Source organism: Pelodiscus sinensis, chromosome 2 (genome assembly GCF_049634645.1).
Source record: "Pelodiscus sinensis isolate JC-2024 chromosome 2, ASM4963464v1, whole genome shotgun sequence".
NCBI classification, from domain to species: domain Eukaryota; kingdom Metazoa; phylum Chordata; order Testudines; family Trionychidae; genus Pelodiscus; species Pelodiscus sinensis.
The window spans coordinates 37,037,458-37,058,519 of NC_134712.1; the positions used below are offsets into that span (position 1 = coordinate 37,037,458).

A 21,062-nucleotide genomic window follows, 5' to 3' on the forward strand; every position below is an offset into this window, starting at 1 on the left:
CACATTCAAAGCCACCATTCTTCCGTGTTCTATAAGATATGTCACTGCAAATTTGCTCTGAAATGCTAGGTTGAAGAATGGTTCTTCTTTCCAGACTTTTTCCTTGTGTCTAATTCATCATCTCCTTTATTAAGTTTGCAGACCCACAGTTCTCCTCAAAATACACACCAAAAAAAGACAATTGTAAATTGAACAGATTTTAATCTTAAAATAATTAACACTAATATTAAATGTTAAACCACAGAGACATTTTTCAGAACACGTGTATCTAAGGATAGTTCTAAACGGCAGTTAATCACTCTGGCTGGCCCATATCTGCTGACTGAGGCTTGCAGTGTTTATGCTGCTGGACTATGGAAGTGCCATATAGATGTTACAGCTCAAGCTGAAGCCCAAACTCTGTGACCCTGCAACAGGACAGCAGCCTAACATTCTTACATAAAGAAAAAGGAAGCGCGTGCTTTGGGTTTATATGAATAATACATGAAGTGTCAAGTGTCTGCATTTAGCATGTGTGTCATGATCATGAGGGTTAGCCAGCAGCCTGGGAACTAAGGGGTTAACTTTACCTAAGTCAGGTAGATTCAGCCAATAGGAGTGTAGGTAGGAATTTCAAACTAGGACAAAGGAATTTGTTTTTTCTCTCCTTTGTCCTGGGCAGTTTTCTCTCCAGCTACTGAGGAGGGAGACATTCTGTCTGACTCCCAAGAATAGACTTCACTCTTCTGTAAATCCATTAGGTTTTATTGTTTTATGGTTTGGGAAATGGGATCTAATGTCTGTGCACTGTTTTAAAATGTTTTTGCTTTCCTTTATAACTAAGTTCTAGGCCCATGGTGGAGTTTCCCCATGAGTATTACTTGTGACTTTTCCATCTAGTCATTATGCTTGCAATAAGAACATTGTGATGATAATAAAAGTTCTCTTTTTTCTTTTTATTAACCTCGTATTGGTTAATTTTTGAGTCCTGGTTTGTACTGTAGGGGTGAGATTTCCCAAGTAGTCTCTCCCTGTTTTTTTTATCATTACTTGGGTGGTGGCAGCAGAGCTGCATATCCAAAATCTAGGTTAAGATTTTTTTGGGGGGGAGGGGGGAATAGAGTTTTTTTTTTTTACCAAAGCCTGGAAAGATAAGGTTTTGGAGTACTTTTGCGGGCCCCCACTTCTGCATTTATCATGCCAGAGTGGGGAAGGAGCGTTGACAGTGTGTTTTCATGAGTGTGACTGATAAGAAATATATGCATTTGGGGTCCAGTGATTCTGAAAGCATTTGGTGAGTTATTTACTTTTAAGTAGAAAATAACTTACCAATGGAAAATAAAGTTAAATATGAAGCTCATTTTAATTTTTTATATTTGCATTGATTGGATGGATGGATGAATTGATGGATGGCACCAGCTGTTAGGAAAACCACTTTCTTCCTTGTGAAGCTAGCCTTAATGACTTGGAGCATGTTTTAACTACAAAATTATGTCAACTTAATTTACACGAGCATACAGCCACCCCAGCTATTAAATTATTTGTGCGCATACTTCACTCCTTGTGTCAGTAATGTATGTCCTCACCAGGAGTGCTTGTATCGAATGTATTGATCGTGTGGGGTGTTGTGGTACAGCTGCTTAAAGCTAATGACAAGTCAGCATAAGCAATGCAGCATCTATGTTATTACCACATCAACCTAATCACACTGACAGCAACTCTATGTCACTTGGGGACAGCACTATGGTGCAATCAAACTGATAGGACTACCTTACAGTATTCTTGCTGGAATATTAGATTGATTCCAAATAGCAGGTAGCTAATTGCTAGTATATGGCCAGTCAACTGACCCTCTTGCCAAGCCTAAGAACAAAGGTGATGATTGGTTAAGTTATTCAGAATTATTGACTCTTGTACTTTTACAACGACTCATGTAACTTGGGATTCATGGGAAATATGTAGCTCTTGGAATCATGTAATTATGACAGAACCTTAACTTTCATTTAAAAATAAGTTTCTAGCCCTTATGGCTGCAAAGAAAGTCTTGAGAATGTGATCTAAAGGTTCAAAATCCAGATGTTAAATAAGAACCACCCCAATATTTCCCTGCCCCCTCCTATGATTTTAAACCAAAGTCATGTTTTTTGTGGGGGTTCACTCAGGATTTTTGAACACTTGGAGTAGGGATGTAATAGTATAGTCGATTAACCAATAAGCAAAAGCTTATAGGTTAATACTAGAGATTACATGCATTTCTCTCCCCCCCCCCCCCCCCCCCGCCCCATCAGAAATTTTTTTTAGCAGGCTGGCCACCAGCACAGCTCTGTCCTGGCTTGCGCCAGGTCCAGGACCTACCCTTTCTGCAGCTCTGCAGTTAAAGTGTATTAGGAGCTGGGTGGGCAGACAGCCCTTCTCAGTTCCAGCTCACGCTGTTTCCCAGAACTCAGACCCCTCCCTGGACAAGGGCTGCTGCCGCCGCTGCCACCTCTCCCCCTTCCCCCCACACACAGAGCTGCCTCTGTATCAGAGGCAACAGCACGGGACAACAGGCAGACAATCTGCAAGGGGAGCTGGTTTTTAAACTGGCTCCCTTTGTAAACCAGCTCCTGCCTGGCCTCCCATGCAGGACAAGTGGACACCCGGGAGTGGGGCCAGAGCCCACTGGCTGCCAGCCCCACCCCTAGGGACTATAGAACAGTTGAGTAACTAATAAGAATTCATGATGTTAATCAACTATTTAATTAACTGATATTTAACATTCCTAACTAGGTATGGCAATACTGGTTACACCCATGAGGTCACTGCAGTGACCGTGAGACTTCAGCTGTTGATCTGGTGCAGCCTATATAATCGTAATACAATATTTATTAGTAGTTTAGCAACATTAATTACACCTCAATTTCATCAAATTGAGTCTACATATGTGATTCAATTAGTTTAACTACATCAAATGTTTGAAGAGTGTGTTATTCTGTTAAAATCATTCAGGACAAAAACAAATCTCAGTGTGCTGTTAAAATTTAACTCAAAATAACAGACTTACTTGTAAATTCTCAGAGTTCATTCTGTAATTGAAAAGTAAATGCTGTTATATTGTATACTTCCTACATAATAAAGAGTCTGAATCTCCGTTTTAAATGCAAAACTCAGCTTCAACTATGGACTCACAATGGACTCACAATCACTTCCCATTATTTTAAGAAGTGTGATTGATTTTCATTCACTATTAACATATGCCATTTAAAAAAGTCCTCTTGTAAAATATTCTTCACCATCCCAAGAGCTGCATATTCATTTCAATTCACTCTTTGGTCTATTAACATCATTCTATGAGTCAGTCAAAGGAGAAGTTTTACAGCAGAGCGAACAAAAAATTTCCCCTCTTCCAGACATTCATAATCTGAGTCAAGTTGTACCTGCTTAAGTGATTGAAGGATCAAGGTCTTTATTATCAACTTTTGTTATCTGCCTAGAGCAGTTTTATAAAACCTTAAATAACTTCACCAACAATACCATCTTTAAAAAAAAAAAACACACATTTACAATTTGGTCATTGTTTCTGTTAACAGTTTCCATAGCACACGTTTTCAATTTTATTTATTAAGCCATAACCTGATTTTAAAACTTTTTAAAAAAAACAAATGATTTAAATCATGATTTTAAATGGTCTTGATTAAAATGGTTCTGCCCTGACTACCAAATCAGTCCTTCACTGCAAATAGAAGAGGGCCAAAATTTTAAGTCAGCAAGATATTTTCCGCCGTTTGCTTATATAGGAAAATTATTTGGTCCTTAGTACTCAAAACACTTCTTGCCTATTTCTGCTTAAAACTGCAGAGACAATTTATTCCCCTATTTTATAACATCACTTCTCTCTTTCACAATGTGAGGTATTCACAAGCCTTTCAGAACTAGTGAAACATTAAATTTAAGTTTTCTGATAAAATAATTATATTTTCTAGTATTTGGGAACAAAAGACTGGGGATACTGACTGAGATGAAGGAACAGACCTAAAGTCAGACGGGTGAAGAATTTACACAAAGAACATGAATTAAATTCTACTGACCACTGAAAAAGAATGATGACCTCTAAAACAAGTTCCAACTGAGAAGGAAGGAAATAATTCAGCTGGTAATTAAGAAAACAGTATTCAAGACTTCATGTAGGGCTTAAAAAGAAGCAAGAAGATGCAAAATTAGAAAAAAAAAGCAGCAATGGAAAAAAAAATAGAAAACAAAAGTCTTTGCCCAAATGTTACAAGCATTACAAACAAAACAAACAGATCGGAAACATGTGTGGCATAAAACAAAGAGCATTTTGCCAAAACATGGTTTACTCCAGAGTAAGGTGTTAAGTATAGTGTAATTTTTTGCATCTACTATTCTATTTGTCGATAAGGCAAACATACTTCAAAGTGGCAGTGCCAAACGGAGCCCTGGGCAAGTGCCACACAGCTGATCCCGGGCTCCCTACAGTGCTGCCCCTTTGGCATTTTGAAGGGGCAGCGCCGCATAGAGCCTGGGACCATACAGCACTGCCGCTTTGAAGTATCTCCTCTTCCCCCCACTTTGCTGCCTGTATCTGACAGAGGCAGTGTAAACCTGGCCTCGGTGATACCATCCAAGATTTCCTGACTCAATACATTTAAGAAGACTATTCCTACATTTGCAACATGAAAAGAGGAAGAGATAGAAGCATCACGTCAGGGTTCCATTCAAAGAAATAAAAGGTTTCCCTGATTGGAATGTGAGTCACAAGAGGCCATTCATAATCTTAATGCAGAGCTCCTATCTCAGATGTTTAAATCAGTGTTTCTCAACTTTTTTTTTTATAAAGTACCCCTTTAAAAAAAATTATAAATACCCCCAGTACCTACAGTTTTCAGACAATTTTTTTCTACCATTGTAACACATTTATTTAAACAACTTAATCGTAGCTGACCGGGCGATGAAATTTTTCTATGTAAAAAGTACAAAAATAATAAAGCGTTGTAAAATTTAACACAAATATTCAGTTTTCTCCAAATTTCAGTTGTGCTGATGTACCCTCCCACCCGTCTCTTGAGTAACACTAAAGGTAGTCATACCACTGGCTGGGAAACATTGGTTTAAACTATTTGTTTTATACTACCTATTGTTTATGATTAAGTTAAAGGGAAACTGCTTTCCCACAGTGCCCTTTCTTCCCTAAGCAACCAACCTTCTCCTCTCCTCTGTTCCTCCATCCTTTTACTCAATTTATCACTAGTTTCACTCTCCTTACTACTTTGAAAAACGGACCTTCAATCCATGCTCTTCATTTCTTGCAGGAAAACATTTAGTTCTAGAGAGGACTGATAGTATACCCTAGCACTCATTTTCTTCAAGAATAATGTCCTAATTTCTGCTAGGTATCGCAGAGCCACTATATATTCAAAAAACAATCAATTTTCTAGTGATCCATATGGTAGCACAGAGATCCCCAAACTATGGGGCATTCCCCCCCACCTCCCGGGCAGGAGGGCACAGGATAATATTGAGGGGGAGGGCGCACAGCTGCAGCCCAGTTCTGCTCCTGGCCCCAGCCCCGCTCCTGGCCCCAGCCCCGTGCCTGAGGCTCCACTTCCAGACCTACATCCCCCTTATCTCTTCTGCATATGCACACAAGCTAGAGCCGCAGCCCCACTCCTAAACCCAGCTCTGCGGGAGGGAGTGCAGAGAGATGCGATATGACCCAAGGTAAAAAGGTTGGGGGCCACTACTGTAGCATCTCTCTTCTGATATTCAATGGACCAAGCTAATTAGTTGGTGACTAAAAATGTCTGCCCATTACATATACTTTATATGCATTTGTCCTTTGAAAAGAGCATGATCATAGACCCATAAACTGAGATCACCAGTTAAATTTGTGCCAAAGGCCAAAATGCATATCCCATAAGCTTTCCATGCTTCCTCTTGAATCACATGGATAAAACAGTTTAAAACTCAATAAAATATCAATGGAAACAAAAACCATAACGGCACTTACTAGATGTTTGTTACAGATGAGTTTTAATGAATGCTATTACATAAAAAAAAATCTGAAGATTAATTTTTCAGAAGTTGGACTTGGTATGAAAACAGCACAAAAGCAGATGAATACAGAATGAATATCCAAGCAAGAGTTCTCAAGAAATAATTTGTCTAAGGCAGACACTTTAACAATATAATAAAATGAATTCAAATTAAGACTGCATGTTTTCAAAGGTGCTCAAGACTCTGCTAACAGCAACAGATCTCCAGAAGAAGAGTGGAGAAACAATGTGGAGTCCTGTGGCACCTTGGAGGCCAACAGATTACAGGCAGTCTCCGGGTTACATGGATCCGACTTACATCGGATCCCTACTTACAAACAGGGTGAGGCAACCCCGCACTAGCTGCTTCCCCCCAGCAGACCAGGGAGACGCAAAGCTAGCGCCGCCCTCCCCCCCCCCAGCAGACCAGGGAGACGCGGAGCGGCTTTTCTCAGCAGACACCTCAGCTTGAGAATAAAGAACTGAGGGAAGTGAGGTGTGGGAGAATAAAACTGAGCTCTGGAGAAATGTTTGGCTAGAGTTTCCCCTACAATATGTACCAGCTCCGACTTGCATACAAATTCAACTTAAGAACAAACCTCTAGTCCCTATCTTGTACGTAACCCGGGGACTGCCTGTACAGAATAAGTTTAAAGTTATGCCCTAATAAATCTATTAGTCTCCAAGGTGCCACAAGACTTCTTGTTTTTTTGCAGATACAGATTAACATGGCTACCTCTCTCAGACTTTTCCTTGGAGAAGTGCAACCATTAAGTTAACAATGTCTTTACCACTGGCAATGACATGCCAAAAGAACTTCCTTTGAATTAAGATTGAACGCTAGTCTTGAAACTCTGTTTCTCTGATAACGGATGAACAGACCTTTCTTTGTGATATGCTTAAGGACTCCCCTAGAAAACCCAGCTTCTGAATTTAGATCAAGGGTTTGTTTACAAAGAAATTATTTTTATTACTATAGTGTATAGGAGCCTTGTCGCAAGACCAGAATCCCACTGTGCTAGATACTGCATACAGAACCCAAAAACAAAACAAAAAAAATACTACACACAGAACCTCCTTTCCCCCAAAAAAAACTAACACACAGAGTACAATCTAAATATAAGGCCAATGACAACAGATGAATACAAATAGATAGGCAAGTATGTGCATCCATATTGCTTTGTTATGCCATTTTATAATACTTTCTTTGTTAACCTTTACATGCATATATCCGGCTGCTTTTTCATTTTAAACATGCACCAAAATGAGCAAACTCCCCATGGTACAATAATCCACCTCTGAGCTCTATATTTTGGGATTTTTTGGGGGGGATGTACTGTGGGATGCGTACCGGAAGCTACAGGAATTTTGGAATGATGGATCACACTAACAAATTCTTGATTCCTGTCTTCAAAACCCATTAAATCATCTGCATTTTACCAGCATCAATTTAATTTTCAAATTGCTGCCAGACAGCATGGAAGACATACTATAGTACGCTGTGACCATCACAATAATTAGTACAAACAGGACAATGCAAATATGGAGTTCAGATGCCTGCATTTGACTTGGCAGCTTCAAATGCAATGATGATAGTATTACAGGTAAAAGGAGCAGAAGAATTAAATCAAAAAATTACTTCTGTATACAAATACCTGGAGAGATTTTACTCAGTGAAGTGTCACTTCTGGAAGCAGTTAGCTAGCACTGATAGGATAGTGACACAGAAGTGGGATGACCAGCAGTGGCAGTCATCAAGATTGCTTTCTTAAAGTTCTGTGCAGATATGTCACTAGAGCTATAGCAGCAGAAAACTGACATGACTGTTCCCCTCAGCAAAGAGAAATGTATGGCCATTAATATCTGGGAGCTTACCACTCTGGCATAGATAGATCAACTGATGAGGCTATTGTTATGGAGGGTTGCAGTGCTATGAGGAAAGTGTTGTTGTGCCATGCCGCAAGCTTGGTTACTAGAACAATTTACTGATAGCTTTGCACTGATGGGGATCCCCAAGTGAATATGCATTACTGATGTGACACACGTACATATTGTTTATTCCTCACACGAGGTCAATGCCTTTATCATCTACAAAGAGGGATATTTCTCTATGCTGCTGCAAAGCCTGCTAGATTCATGGTAGAAGGTTCACCGATATTCACATGGGACAGTCTGAAGAGGAATATGATTTAGAAACTCGGGCATGTTTACTGCAATGAACAGGGCAATTTTTACTCCTCAGATTACAATGAACATTATGTCTAGACTACATCCCTCTTTCGAGAGAGGGATGTAAATTAGACATATCGAAATTGCAAATAAAGCCGGGATTTGAATTTCCCATGCTTCATTTGCATAATTCCATCACGGCATTTTTTTTTAAACGCTATTTCGAAAGTGAAACTGCAGACTAGACGCAGTTCTTTCGAAAAGAAAAGCCTTTTTCAAAAGATCCTGTAAATCTCATTTTTTGAGGAGTACAGGATCAGTCGAAAAAGGCTTTTCTTTTTAAAAGAACCGTGTCTAGACCGCAGATTCACTTTCGAAAGCTTTTTTCAAAAAAAACTGACACGCAATTATGCAAATGAACCATGGGAAATTCAAATCCCGGCTTCATTTACAATTTCAATATGTCTAATTTACATCCCTCTCTCGAAAGAGGGATGTAGTTTAGATGTACCATAACAAAGTTATAATGGTTTCCCTTGCTTAAGCAGCTTTTTACAGGATACTTGAAGAGGTAGAGCTCTCCTCCACAGCAGCTTCAGTATGGTTACCTGCAGAGGGTACTCATGTACTCTTCCAATCTGCCATGTCATACAGTTATTGTTTCCCCTGAAGAATTTCCTCCTGGTGAGATCCCATACTATACACAAGTCAAGGCTGCTTTTTCTGGTGTCTTAGGTGTATGAAAAACTGCCCATCATGCCATTCTTGGGTGAGGTGGCGGCACTGCTTGTAAAAACTCAGTCCAGTCACTCAATACAGGCAGGTAGTAGGAGCATTACCATAGGTCCTGATCTTTTCCCTTGTCCTCAGCTCCTTTGCCTTGATTTGGCAAACAGGTCAGGATGCCTATTGCTGTTACTTGCTAGGACAAGGTCTTATAAATGTTTGCATTCCAGTAACTTCTCCAGATGCAGCTGGACAATTGCCCTTTTTGGACAGCGGCATAAGTCCAAGAATGTTACAGGTGTCCACTTAGAAGCACAAGAGGGCATGCCTGCTATAACGGGCATATGATCACTATTACCTGTGAAATAGCATTTACTTTGTATCAAAATGGGGGACATAGGGCTGTGTGCCAGTATTTAAACAGGGAGGTGTCTTCCAGTCAAAATTAAGCAGTAGAGGGCATACAGATTGAAAGATAGCCTGATCCAAGTGTGAAGCAATGCAGCGTGGGACAGCAACCAGAAGCAGAGTATTCAGGAATACATCCATATAAATCATAAACCAACCAGCTCACTAAAAAGTAGACCCACTCCACTTCCAAACAGTATTAATTACTGTGGCCTTACACCACAAATAATTCACTTTTCAAGATGTTTGTGCATGGACACAGGGCACTTTAATGAGAACCTGAGATTCAGGATTCAAGGAACCCAGCCCAGATGGTTTGGATTGTTATCCACAGACCAGCTCTCTCACTTTTTAAAGTTTACATTCATACATAAAGATTAACATTTATTATACCAAATTTAGACATTCAGTTTAGTAAAATAGGCTATATGCTTTAAAAAAAAGGGGGGGGGGATTCATTTCTTTAAACAGACTGCTTCAAGGTATACGGCCAATTTCCATAAATGAAAGTATGCACGGTTGTAGGCAAGGTTTCTCATCTCAACAGATTGCACATACTGTGCTGCTTACAGCATACTACCTCTGTCTAGAACCATGGTCACCAACTCATCGATCACAATCGACTGGTCAATTTTGGGGGCACGACCAGTCAATTGTGAGATCTTCCAGCATCTCCCCCTCGTTCTCCACCACCACCTCCAAGAACGAGCACACACTGGCACTTCCTCCAGCATGGCGGGATGGTTAGGAGACCCTGGCTGCACGCCAGATCCTGCATCTCAGCAAGCAAGCACGCTGTTCCTCCCCTCCCCAAAACAGACGGCGCACTTCCTGAAAAGCTGGATCTGGCACGCAGCCGGGGACTTCCTTCCCCGTGCTACCTACCTGCCTGCCTTCCTTCCTGCCTGCACCCAGGGGGGAGGAGGAGTCGCCGTCTGCCACTAGCTCCAACTTCTCAAGAAGTGCACTGGATGTTTAGGGCAGGGTAGAAGCAGCGCACAGACTTCCTGAAAAGTCAGAGCTGGCACGCAGCCCTGGGACATGGACACACCCCGTGCAGGAAGGAAGGTACACAGCACGGGGAAGGAAGTCCTTGGCTGCGCACCAGATCCCGACTTCTTAGGAAGCATGCTGGCTGTTTAGGGAAGGGGAGGACTAGCACTTGCAGAGGGATCCCCAGGTACTGGCTGAGCTGTCCCTGTCACTGCCTCCTAGCCAGACCCCCCCCCCACCAGCACCCTGCCAAGACCCCCGCCCCAGCACCCTGCCCACTGCCCAGACCCCACAAATATCCTGCTCCCTGGCCAGGCCCCCACCAGCACCCTGCCCCCTGGACAGGTCATCTGAAGAAGTGGGCTGTGCCCATGAAAGCTCACGATACCATCTACATGTTTTGTTAGTCTATAAAGTGCTACCAAACCAATAGTTGTTTTTTAAGTTTATCCTGTACAGACTAACTCGGCTACCCCCTGAAGCTTCTAAAATACTTATGACTTCCATGTCAAATTTATCATTTTCACTTTTCCTTAACTTCTAGTAGAAATATTTTCCATTAAATAAAATCAAACCCATAGTTTCTTAAAAATATACCCAAAGAAAACATTTTTTTAAATTTGCATACTTATTACTCAAAATAAACCCTGTCATTGACACAGACCCAAATGTTACTCTTTAGGGTGTTCATATCACTGAATAATTTGCACAAATGTCAGCTGTAATTTTTAAAAATCCTTTCTTGCCTCTGAATCTTCAACATCTATAAAAAATACTTGTTTTGAGCATGCTTTACATATTTATAACATTTGACATTTTGCTGTATGCACCACAAAATTTAAGTTTCAAATACCATGCAAACAGGAAATCTGATCATACCAACAGTAGCCATTTGCATGGCCCAATATCAAATATTAGTTCTTGGTTGCACAGTTATGCGTTACAAATCTTTTTCCACAGGTTGTATAATTAATTGTAATTTATAACGTCTAAAATGTGTTTCTTATGGGACTTGTGGCCTTGAAACCTCTACCTTACCATTGAAAAAACACTTAGTGTCTAAGTGTTATGTTTATATATAATATATAGATTCACATGAAGGAGAAAGAGAGAGCACTATATAGGTGGCATAACTAGGACAAAAAAAAGGTTTTAATTCCAAAAATAGATTGACTTTCATTACAGAACATTCATCATATAAATACAAAGTAGAAATGTTCTCCTGTGTAATTACTTTCAGATATTTAAATATTGGTTTCAAATATTAATAGTTCATTAAGCAAACTGTAGAAGTTCCATAGATGTGTAAATTGTTCATAATTGGAGTATCTATCTAAACACTTATTTCATTTTAATAAAGTAAGAAATCTAGAACTAAAATGTGCTTTAGTGTTGCGTTCCAAAATATTTGTTGACAATGAATGCTGAAATATGGCAAAATAGTCCTGCATTTTTCACAAAGTTCTTTGCTTCTTTTTATTCATACAGGTTGAACCTCTCTAGTCCAGAACTCTCTGATCCGGAAACATCAGTGGTCCAGAATTATTTTAGTTCGCCGGATGTACACTTTTCATGGTGTGGCCAAGTTTTCTGTGGTCCTATAAAGTTTGTTTACAGCTACCACTCATAGTTCTCAGTGTTCTGGGCTGTTGTTTAGATCTAATTTTCCCTAAATGTCTTCTAACAGCCCAGTAAGCAGTGGAAGCTTTGGTAATGCTACTTGACAATAATGACCTCCTGTGGTCTGGAAAATTTTCTGGTTTGGAACTGTCAGGTCCCGTGGATGCCAGACTAGAGAGGTTTAACCTGTATATGCAAAATATAATATCCAATTGCTCGTATGATACTAAAGGTTATTGTTGTGTAATGAAAATTTCACAGACAGGAAACATTAAACATTTTTCTCAAATGACTACATAAAAAGCTTTTAAAATATATTAAAAATGTCTTCCAAGAAGATGTACATGTTAAGCAAATAACTTACATTAAAATGGGGAAAAAAAGAGATAGCTATAATGAAATAATAGGCACTTAATTAAAGCATTCGTATAGTAATAATTCATCTCTTGAGGACAAAGCTTAGTGATGCTCTATATAACTTAATCCAGCAGTGGGACACAGCTTCTTGGAAAATAGAAGCTGGAAGCGCTTAGGATGCTGTGTTACTCTTGAGATTCGTTTGCTGCCTAGTCATAGGAAAATTTTGGCAGAGAGATCCATTAACCTGCTTTTACACCTGCATGACCAACACTACAGAAAGTAACATGAAAGGGCGGGGAGGGGAGAACTGAAAGCATCAGTGGCCCCGTGATATTGACCATGACTACTGCTTCAGAGCAAAGATTTTTAGACAACCATGGCAAAATACATTAAACTACTTTATCGTTTAAAAAAAAAAAAAAAAACCACTCAATTTTAACAATTATATTTTATATAAACTCATCATAGGCTTCTTACCTGGGCTCCATCCTTCAGTTTCAAGATGCACTCCATTGTATTGATAGTGATGACAACTGGTTCTGAGCCTAATTTTGTCCATGGTACATGGATTCGTAATTCATGAATATGTCCACTTAAAAAAGTAAATGGTAGTTTCAGCTCCTAAAAGAATGAAATAACCAATTAGATAATAAAAATTAAAAACAAAATAAAAATTGTCAAGGACACATTTACTACTTTATAATAGACTAAGAAAGTATCTTAAAAGCTGCCTGACACCCTCCCTGTCCCACCAAAAAATAAAATCCCTGAAGAGTTAGTTTATCCACCATCAACTTGTATGCCATAATTCTTGGCACTTTAGTTAATAACTGGTCACATGCATTTATTCACACACATTTACTTGTGTGTTCAAAGGAAACATCTGGATTGTAATATATCCCTGATATTTAAAAAAGATTTAAAACAGCCTCTTTTCTATGCAGCTACAGTGACATATATCACTACCCTAGAAACATAACTAGAGCACACTCACAACAATTAACAATATGAAAGTTAATTATATTCATATGCACACTGTATTATTTCTATACTGCCTGGGGCCTTACAGATTAATATTAAAAATGCATCAAGGGCTTAGCTCCAAAAACCTTTTAATACTTCAATGAGAGTTGCAAAGTGCTCAGTATTTCTTAGGAAGAGGCACAAATTAGATCAAAGACAGCAAGATATGGCAAACACAGATATGGAGCTGATATTTAAAAGAGTGAGCACTATGGTAAAAAAAAAAAAGGAGGAGAGATGACTATTACATATCATCATCTTGTTGATTCCTTTCACATATATAGAAATCTGATTTTGTACTCTTTTTCCTCCAGTGTTAACAGAATAGTCAAGGTTAAGGGAACAAGTCAAACAGAAAGAAACAAGCCTATACTCCTGGAACTTTTCTAGTTCTTTTCAGTCTTATCTTAGGGTTGGTCTCCAATATAGACATATGTAGTACAGCTATGTTGGTCAGGGGTATGGAAAATCCATATCCTTAAGGGACGTAGTTATATCAACCAAGCTCAACAGACACTGCTATGTCAAGAGGACGGCTTCTCCCATTAGTACAACTATCGCCTCTTGAGGAAGTGGAATACCTGTACTGAGAAGCTCTCCCATCTATGTAGGTAGCATCTTCACTAAGCCCTACAGAGGCACAACAGTTTTTGAAGAAAAGCTGTTCTGCTAATTTTGTGATGCAGTTTCCTTTTGAGGGAGCTGGGCAAGAATATAGATGTTTTGCTCTCTGCCTTAATTTAATTGAAGTCAATTCAAGGTGCAGACCTGCTTCCTAGAAACTAGTCAGTGAGTAAGTGGAGATTTCTGAAAGAGGTGATTGTATACATGCTGTTTGTGACTGTACCAGCTCAAGAACTAGCATATACTATATAAATAAAAACAAGTTACCCAAAGAAAATACCCATAATCCAAACTACCAATTTCTCCTTCAAAGAAAAACTGACCCATAAGGCTCTTTCACTTATTGGACAGGCAATACAAGTACAGGTTGCATCTCCATAAACCACAATTCTCTGATTCTGAACCATGGATATTCCAAGATCAGAATCCCAGTGCGCCACAGGGAATGAGGAGGTTAGGAGCCCAGTGCTATGTAGTAGGAGCCAGCGCGCAGCTCAGCTAGGCTGAGGGTCCAGGAGCCGGCACAGCTGAGCTGCAGAGTCTGGGAGCCAGGAAGCCCAGTGTGTGTGTGGGGGGGGGGGGGGGTAGTTAGGGTACGGAAGGACCCAAAAACTACCTCCCATAGTCCAGAAAAATCCCTCATCTGGGACCAGTCAGGTCCTGAGGCTATCAGACCAGGCAGGTCCAACCTGTAGTCATTAAAGTGGGATACTATCCAAGGTCTGGAATTATGAACTGGTATTCCTGCTGAAACTAAATGGAATAAATAGCTAAGACACCAGCAGCCATCAGAAGAAATTAAGAGTTAACACTGTATCTGGAAACTTCTCAGAAAGAAGTGAGGGTATCCTAAAGGCAGAGTTCGAACATTATCAGCTGGAAATAAAACCACTGATTAAGACACCATGAATTGTCAGGAGAGATTCTGAAACCCAGCTACAAAACACCAGCTCTGTGCTGGAAAAGTGGACTGACGATGGTGACCAGTGACTTAACTAGCATGGACCAAAAAGATTTTCAGGAAATAAAAATAACCAGAAATCTATGGCCAACACAGAACTTGCAAACAAAACTAAAATTCAGCAATGACTTAAAGGACTGAAAAACTAAGGGGGAAGGGAGCACACAACTTTGTGTGTCAGCCTTTTAGAATAAGAAGCAAGCCAGAATTTATGTAAAACTGGAGATTTCTACTCTATTTGTACCCTGCAGGAACTTTGAGGAGGAAGACACAAATATTCAAGGGCTAAAATAATTCAGAAGTCTCATTATCGTTAATAAAAAAACTTTCTAGAAAACTTGCTTAGATAATTTTACCATACCCCAAATGAATATTTTGAACAGAAGAGTGTTTAGGCATGAGGGGGTTCTCACTACTAGCTTGAATGGTGCTGTAGAAGTTAAACTACAAAAAGAGAAACTGAGGCTAGGAGAAGGGGACCCAGAATAGCAGGGGGAAGAGAAAGGCAGAGTGGGGGGAGAAAGAAGGGAAACCTGGGGATGATGAGAAGGGGTCCTCCGGCTGGTGGGGAGCTGGAAGGAAACCTGGGATGGTGCAGAAGGGGCTGGGGGGAGAGAGAAGGGCCTCAAGCTGGCATGGCTGCAGCTTGGCTCTCCCCAGTGGCTGGGGGGTGGGAGCCAGGATTACCTATCCCCAGTGAGAGAGGAGTTGGTGAGTGCAGCGAGCAGGGGACACACACCCCTAGGGTATGTCTACACTACCCTCCTATTTCAAAGTAGGAGGGTAATGTAGGCATACCGCACTTGCAAATGAAGCCCGGGATTTGAATTTCCCGGGCTTCATTTGCATAAGCCGGGCGCCGCCATTTTTAAATCCCGGCTAGTTCGAACCCCGTGCCGCGCGGCTACACGCGGCACGGAGTAGCTAGTTCGGATTAGGCTTCCTAATCCGAACTAGCTGTACTCGAGGAGCCTAATCCGAACTAGCTGTACTCGAGGAGCCTAATCCGAACATACCCCCAGTGAATTATTAAGATGGTTTCAGAACATTTGAAATGTTTTTAACATAGCTTAATTTAGTTAGTAAAAGATTGATACTATTTGTAAAAGGGAGAAACAGTTTAGTTAAGCACTAGTACTGAGAAATGACTAGTTAATGAAAACAGGTATAGGCGGTCTCTCCAAGCCCATTTACTTGTTCCTTTTCATCCACTATAATAAAGAATGTTGGATTCCTATAGCAGCTAATGGCTGACCAACAGAGGGAAAAAAAGCTTCAAAGAGGTCTACATGGGAACAAAACAGCAAAAATAATAATAATTATATGTGAATACTGATCTACAGATAGCATCTTGAACATTTTACTGAACTTCTTTTAAATTGAGCCACATACTGATAACATACCTGTTCAAGTACATCCAGCTTTAATTCAAGTTTGCTAAGAACCACATCTCCTCCCCATAGAGACAGCTGCAGATCTGAGGGTTTCAAGTTCTTAATATAGCGATTCACATAACTCATTAAAATGGGAGTCACATAGGACTCTAGCATTGTGGAAGATTTCTGGATTATACGCCAAGCCCTAAAAAAAGATCAAATTAAAAATTACCACCAATAGTTACGTAATGTTTGGAAATGTGAAAATCAGGGGTTAGATTATGGCTGTGATAGTGAAAATGTGTAATGGTTAACGTTCATGGTTACACGTGCACGCGCGCACACACACACACACACACACACACACCCCCACCCACCCACCCCACCATGGTGCTTTTAAGCCAGCTCCCCAAGCATACCAGCTCCTGTAGAGTCGCCTATACCCCCACACATGCTGCTGCCTCTGCATCAGAGGCAGCAGCATAGCCAGAGCACAGGTGGGAGACAGGCCGGAGCTGCTGCTTACAAAGAGACGCCTCCCATCCTATATGTAAACGTGTAACCACTGAAATTGTCAGCAGTTACATAGTTTACCTGAATACACACATTTTAACATCCTTAGGTTATATATGCTTTAAAAAAAAATAAAAATCAAAATATACATATATTTAATATTTGTGTTCATGAAGTCCCAACCTATTTGCATTAGAACCAATAATAAGCTTGTACAATATGTAAAAAACAAAGCTGCATGACAGAATGGGGGGCCATATCCTTACATAACACTTTACAGGAAAATAGTAATGTCTGGATCTAAATAAATCCCACCAATTTATAAACTCACCTTTTGCTTATGACCACAGACTGATTAGAATATTTGCTTAGACTGAAAAAACCAAAAATTGTTCAAAAATTTATCCACCCTGGTGCTATCTACCAGGGTGGATAAAAATCAATAATTTTAAAAAAAACTTAAAATTGGATTTTTAATTAAAAAACCACTAAATTTCTCATTTAAAAACAACAATTACAATTAAATCTTATCACAAACACTTAGTCTCATAAAAATGAATTAATGCTTCAGTCTGTCCAGCCTAACAATCAGCTCTTGCTCCTTGAAAGTTCTGGGCTTTCAATTTTTGTTTCTCAGCAGACTAAGTAGTAACATATACAAATTGCACCTCCCTTAACCAGGACTCTCTTCGTGAGAGAACCCTGGAGTGAAAGGACCAGCAGCTGGGAGGCCAGTGGGTCTGGTAGAGGAGAAGCTGCAGCAGCAGTGCCAGGGCAGCCCGGGTGGTGGTGGAGCACTATCCGGGCTGCCTGCCACCCAGCAGCAAGGCCAGGACCATGGCTGCCCAGGAGGGGAAGCCTGTCTGGGGCTGCATGAGCCCAGATGGCAGCAGGGCCATACTATACTGGGCAGTGGCAGCGGGCTCGCAGCTGCCCAGGTGGCCGTGGCAGCATGATTGGGGCTATCTGCCACGCAGCAGAGGAGCCGGGGCTGCAGCCACCTGTGACGGCGCGTTGGGGGTCCCCCGTCTCCTGCATCCCGAGATGGCACAAACAGACTCCACCAGCCAGTGGAATTGAGGGTGGTTTATTGCTCCTCCAGGATACAACATAGCACAGATGTAATCTGGTTACAGGAACTGGGGGCTAAGAGGCCTCAGTGCCCCCCTTGAGATAGGGGAATCCAGCCCCCTCCCCAGTTCCTTCTCTCCTGCTTTCCAGCCAGGAACTCACTCCACCACTCCAAGCCCTGCCCCCAGCCAGAGCAGCATTCCACCTCCCTTTGTTTCTCCCCATGGGGGGTTGGTTCAACCGGTATGGAGTCACCTTTGCATAATAAGGTTTTCCCTGCTGGGTCTTGCTCCAGACAGAGGAGGTCACCACAGCCCAGCAAGTACCCCCACTACGTCACACCACCTCAGCCCAGTAGGGAAAGCCAGGCCGTGGCAGCCCAACAGAAGCAGCACAACCAGACCCTATGCCACCTTGCAGGCAGCAGAGCTAGGGCTGGCCAGGCCAAAGGATCCAGCAGTGGGGAAGGGCAGCAGGCTGAAAGGCTGATGTCAGGGGATTTCCCACTGTTCAGCAAATTCCCTCATTCGGGACCAGTCAGGTCCCAAAGGTGCAAAACCAGGAAGGTCCAACCTGTACAATAGTTTAAAAACAGACCTCAGTCAGCAACTCAGGAGACAGCTGCAATTTCAAATGTAAGTTTTAGTTTAATAAAATTTAAGTGTTATTGTGTTTGTGTGTATGATTTACTTCTTACCATTCCTAATGTACTGCTGCTACTTCTGCAAGTTGGCACAAGTAATGAGTATTATGTACTATTTCCTATTAATAAAAATCAAGTTATGTAAAAAAATTATACAAAGTGTGCCCTCTTAGATATTTTAAAATACTGTACTGAGCTGTACATGTCTTAGTTACCAGATTTGCACGACAGTTTGAAGAAATGTGAAGTAGTATCAGTGGGATACTTGATTTAAATCATGATTTAAATCAATCCACCCTATTATCAACAGTCAAGTTCAATTTCCTGCCACTTCTGGCATACCAAAGTAGTTTTTTTTAACAAATCCAGTTACATATAATTTGCATTTGGCATAGCATAACTTCTGAAATAGTTAGACATGCAATCTTACTTTTATGACTGTCCAGCATATAACACAATATTACATCCGCTCATTTGGTACTACACAAACCTATAAACACACATAGCAGAATTTGATTTTTATTTCTCTTATAATCCTGATGGATAATACTGATGTTTATTTTTAAACATTTTTCGAAATTGTTATCTAATTAAATTTTCAGTTGTAGAAAATCACAAGAGTGGTTTAGAATCATTTAATGAAAGTAGATATTCAGATTCAAAAAGTTAAAGCTTATAAAAATTAAATCACAAACTGTCAACTGCTCTTGTCAAAGATTCAAAGTAAACATCCTGAAATCAAACTGTAGTAAGTTCTGAGCAGCATTTTTCTTACTTTGCTTATCTGTACATTTCTATTATTCTGGAAGAGAATTTTTGTAGGTTTTTCTACTGTGATGTTAACATTTGCCAATGAAAACCTAATTGTTCCATGCTTATCTGTAAATTAACAGCACTCACACACACCCCACCTGCCTCCAAAGCTCCCACCAGCCCCACTCCTAAATACACACTCCCGCCCTCCACCCCACCCGCTTTCATCCCCCCACTGTGTCCTGCCTCCCGCAACACTCCTACTTGCCCCTCGCCATCCCCTGCCCCAGCATCTGCCCCTCATCCCGTCCGCCCCCCAGAGCTGACTGACCCAACCTCCCCCTCCCCCGTGAGTAACGGTAAATAGTGCTGGGTAAAACCCCCAGCCGTCACACGCTACCCCCGCCCCACGCCCCAGCCCCACACTCGCCGCTACCTATCTACCAAGCAAGCAAGCCCTTCTCACTACTACCGCCCGTCAGCACGGTCCCCCCTTCCCAGCACGACCCCCAGGGCCCTCTCCCCGCCGAGCCCAGCCCCGGACTCACCTGCGCACAACGTCCCCCTGTGCGGGCTAGTAGCCGCGGCAGTTACCGTTTGGCCGGGCAGTTCCGGTTGGTGTCCTCCCTCACGTGCTCCCCGCGGCTCCGGCGCGTTGGAGGCGCAGGCGCGGTTGTGCTGCCCGGCCGGAAGGGTCGGGCGGTGACACCGGGAGGCGGGCTCGGTTGGCTTCCATGCGGTAGCTGCGTGGCTGGGGATCGGATCGCTGGGGCAGGGTGGAACTGGTGCCGGGATTAAAGCCGCGTCGGGTGGCGATGGGAGAGGGTAACTGGTACCAGGATAAACCCCCTCCCCCCGTAGAGAAGGTAGTAATATGGCCTGGGATGGGACTCGTTTAACCCTGTTTTGGGCAGCGCTTGTTCATGTTTAGGAGCTTTGCCTGTAACGGGACAGGAGAGCGCTAGAAACGCCTGAGCAGCAGCTGAGAGGGTGGGTGTGCTGTGAGAGGACAGCGTTTGGAACTGCTCAGTCTCCCCATGTGTGGTGTATGAGACGACGTTTCTCTCTAACCCAACAGAAAAGCTTCCCTTATTGAGTCAAGTATCAGAGGGGTAGCCGTGTTAGTCTGAATCTGCAAAAGCGACGAGGAGTCCTGTGGCACCTTATAGACTAACTGAAGTGTAGGAGCATAAGCTTTCGTGGGCAAAGACCCACTTCGTCAGATGCATGTAGTGGAAATTTCCAGAGGCAGGAATAAATATGCAGGCCAGGATCAGGCTGGAGATGACCAGGTGGATCCAATCAAGGAGGATGAGGCCCACTTCTAGCAGCTGATCTGGAGGTGTGAATTCCAAGAGAATAGAAGCTGCTTTTGTAGTTAGCGAGCCATTCATAGTCTTTGTTTAATCCAGAGTTGATTGTGTCAAACTTAAAGATGAACTGTAGCTCAGCAGTTTCTCTTTGAAGTCTGGTCCTGAAGTTTTTTTGCTGCAGGATGGCTACTTTTAGATCTGCAATTGTGTGTCCAGGAAGATTGAAGTGTTCCCCTACAGGTTTTTGTATGTTGCCATTCCTAATATCAGATTTGTGTCCATTGATTCTTTTACGTAGGGACTGTCCTGTTTGGCCGATGTATATAGCAGTGGGGCATTGTTGGCACATGATGGCATATATTACGTTGGTGGATGTGCAGGAGAATGTACCAGTGACAGTATGGCTGATCTGGTTAGGTCCTGTGATGGTGTTGCTGGTGTATATATGTGGGCAGAGTTGGCACCGAGGTTTGTTGCAAGGATTGGTTCCTGAGTTCG

The 21,062-nt window shown here is 41.7% G+C and overlaps 1 protein-coding gene across 10 annotated transcripts in view; it reads right to left on the bottom strand.

Moving 5' to 3' along the window:
* Positions 1-19,953, bottom strand: part of VPS13B (vacuolar protein sorting 13 homolog B) — a 999,042-nt gene extending 979,089 nt beyond the window's left edge. For 6 of the 10 annotated variants that reach the window (XR_012901295.1, XR_012901296.1, XR_012901297.1 and 3 more), the window contains exons 1-3: positions 19,800-19,952; positions 16,299-16,476; positions 12,765-12,908 (exon numbers count right to left, since the gene is read on the bottom strand). Coding sequence is in view for 7 of the 10 variants with exons in the window: in XM_075920308.1 (XP_075776423.1) it covers positions 12,765-12,908; positions 16,299-16,445 (291 nt within the window). In the remaining 3 variants the exon portion in view is untranslated. Of the gene's footprint in view, positions 1-12,764; positions 12,909-16,298; positions 16,477-19,799 lie in introns of all 10 variants that reach the window. The other 4 variants (XM_075920304.1, XM_075920302.1, XM_075920305.1 and 1 more) reach the window with 2 other exon arrangements.
* Between the last annotated feature and the right edge of the window lie 1,109 nt (positions 19,954-21,062).